General features: G+C 38.3%; 1 protein-coding gene across 1 annotated transcript; it reads right to left on the bottom strand. All coding sequences in view use genetic code 11, as the record gives it.

Moving 5' to 3' along the window:
- Window positions 1-1,195: 1,195 nt before the first annotated feature.
- On the bottom strand, window positions 1,196-2,679 carry EGR_03389 (subfamily M23B non-peptidaseue (M23 family); the record flags this gene model as incomplete). The annotated part of the gene is made up of 4 exons (XM_024492638.1): window positions 1,196-1,320; window positions 1,511-1,702; window positions 2,104-2,256; window positions 2,325-2,679. 4 exons carry the CDS (start codon window positions 2,677-2,679, stop codon window positions 1,196-1,198), a joined length of 825 nt encoding a protein of 274 aa, XP_024353039.1.
- Window positions 2,680-2,826: the final 147 nt, after the last annotated feature.

Below are 2,826 nucleotides of genomic sequence, written 5' to 3'. Positions count from 1 at the left end.
GAAAATTCAAATACTTTAATAATCACTGTTTTTTAAAATGTTTGGAAATATTGTTCTATTTTTTACTTCTTTTTTTAATTTTTCCTTTGGATACTGCATCTTCTGCTTTAATGAGATATTCTCCCACGTCCTCATCTTTTACTTCGTCGAATACTATTCTGTGTACCGTTGAGCTTTTGTCCTCGCTGACGTTAACGTGACTTGGCTTTTTTTCTGGCAGTGGTTTTCCGTCCTTTATCCACTGTACCTTCTCCCTTGGAGGTCTTGATAATTCACATTCAAAGATTATTTGTTCATCCTCTGTTGGCGCTTGAGTTACTACGATATCCGGCAACTCTCTTACGAACTCCAGCGGTATTCCTAAAAAATACGTATTTTAATGTACATTTTTACGATTTTAGTAATTGTTTGCTATCTGTTTACCTTTTTTTGGTACGTTTCTTAGGCTATTACACTGCGCTTGCTTCTTTGACTTAAATAGATATTGATATTTAAATATTGGTGCCTCGTTTCATATCGAAAAATTAACACTACCGTTTTTTAACTGTTTTTAGCTACATGTTTAATATTATTAGATTAAACATTTTTACCAAATAATATTGTATTTTTTTCTCTGTTTAATTCCTTTTTTTGGCCTAAAATAGTTTTTTATCCTAATCGCCCGAAAATGTACAGCTTTGCAATACATAATTGAAAATGGGGAGACTAAAACCTACCCAATTGTATTGGATTCGACGCTTCGGAAGGTTTACTCTTCCCCTTTTTATTTTGAGCTGTGATTCTAAACTCATAGTCTGTAAACTCTTCCATATCTTTCGTAAGAAGTATCAATTTTCTACCGGACGGTTTTGCAACTTTAAACTCAATCCACTTCTCCTTTCCTTTGGGAGTTATTTCAACTATGTATTTATCTGGAGTTGCACCATCGAGCTGATCCCACGTCAGTTCCACTGACTGAGATTGAATAGGTGCCTTCTTTGGAGTAACTTCAGCCCGGAGATTCACGGGTGTAGCGGGTAAATCTAAGGATTGTAGGAAAGCCATTCATTAACAATACGAACTCAAAAGCCTGTATTTCTAGGCAAATCAGTCTTACGCACGAACGGTAATAGAATTGTTAAACATTAGTCCAACGATGCTACAAGTACCACGATCTCTCAAACATAAAGTAATAAACAAAAACACTTAATTATGCTCAGGCAAACTTATAGCGACAACGGAAGCCATTACTTGTGGTTTCCATTGCAGATTCTGGGAGCGCCTGGACGTCTTCAGAAAACTCCTTTCTTGGGAATTCAATTTCCTCCGATTCTTTTGGTACTAAAAGGGCATGAATACCCAAAATTCAAGGATAAATGCAGCAGAATAGCATCTACAAAACTCACCAAACATTTTCCACTCTAGATTTAATTAAATACCCTAATTTAAGACTTGCTCGGAGACAAGACATTACACTTAATAAAATTATTTAGTAAAAAAATAATGCGACAGAAATGTTCGAGAAACTAACCTTTGGGCACAGATTCACGCAATGGTGTAGCCTCTAGCGCCCCCTTTCCATCGACACGGTCCGCCACCTCCAAGTCTGTCCTACTCTCCTTCATCTCCTCCTTCTCAACAGCAGTTACCGTGGGCTCTGGCTGCGATTCCTTCTTCCGCTTACCATCCACCTTATCTTTCCCCATTTCGACAGGTCCGGGTGCTTCGAAAAAATTCCTTGAGTTAGTACACCTCTTCACTATCAAATTCATATATGCAACCACATCTCATCTATCCTGCCTCATTCAAAATAATCTCTCAGGTCATCGCTATGAGTACTGATTTTGGGGTTAAATGCGCCAATATCATTTTCATTCTGCACAATGAACGCACTCTCAAGCCGTTTCACAGTACTCCCTACCGTTCACGCTTCATTCCCTTGCCCACTTGCACCACACAGCGAATTTCAACCCAAGCAATCGCACAACACTCCCATTGACGATTATTCCCTATCTTAAGGTTTTCTCATCCCTTTTTCACATCAATTTTTTTAAAATATATACTTGCTGGGTATATATGTTACTATTCATCAGCTTCGTTTTGCTAAAATTTATTAATACTTACCTCCTTCTCTCCTTTCTTCTTCAGTCACTTCTTTTTCTTCCTTGATCTCCGTTTTCCCCTTTGATTTGCCTTTAGCTCCAATCGTGAACTCGTACAATTTGTCCTTTTCCACCAATTCTTCTTGCATCGGTTTGGCTTCAGTTGATAATTTTACTAAAAAAAAATTTAAATTACCATTAAAAGCAATTTTTACACATATTGTGTAATCACAGTCAGCCTACGTTCAGTTTCAAATGGTTTTGCTTTCACCAATGGTGAGGTTTCCTCAACAACTTCTTTGATGGGGATGGGAACCTCTTCAGGATGCAATTCTTCCTCCACAAAAGTAGCTTCTTTCAATGGTATCTCCTTTGTTACAGGTTCTTCAAGTTCTTCTAAAGCCCGAACAACGACCTCCGTCTGAGAGACCGCAACGCCGAATTCATTGAGTGCCTCTATTTCATAAACTCCAGCATCTTCTACAAAGGCTTCTGAAATTGTCAGTTCGCAAAGCCCTCGCTCAGGAATGTAGAAAAGGACCACATCAGTATTATCTACTTCAAGAACAACACCATTGTGTTTCCAAGTAACGTCCATTGGTTGAGGTTTACCCCTCACAACAGCTGAGAGATAGATTTCTTCACCCTCAGTAACATTAATCGGAACAAGTTCCTTTTCAAAAACTGGAGAGCTACTGTCAGACACTGGAGACTTCAACTTATACCTATCCTCTTCAATATGCTT

This window comes from Echinococcus granulosus, assembly GCF_000524195.1.
Source record: "Echinococcus granulosus chromosome Unknown EG_S00017, whole genome shotgun sequence".
Lineage (NCBI taxonomy): Eukaryota > Metazoa > Platyhelminthes > Cestoda > Cyclophyllidea > Taeniidae > Echinococcus > Echinococcus granulosus.
The sequence above is the reverse complement of the archived record's forward strand: the minus strand, read 5'-3'. Positions and strand labels throughout refer to the sequence as shown.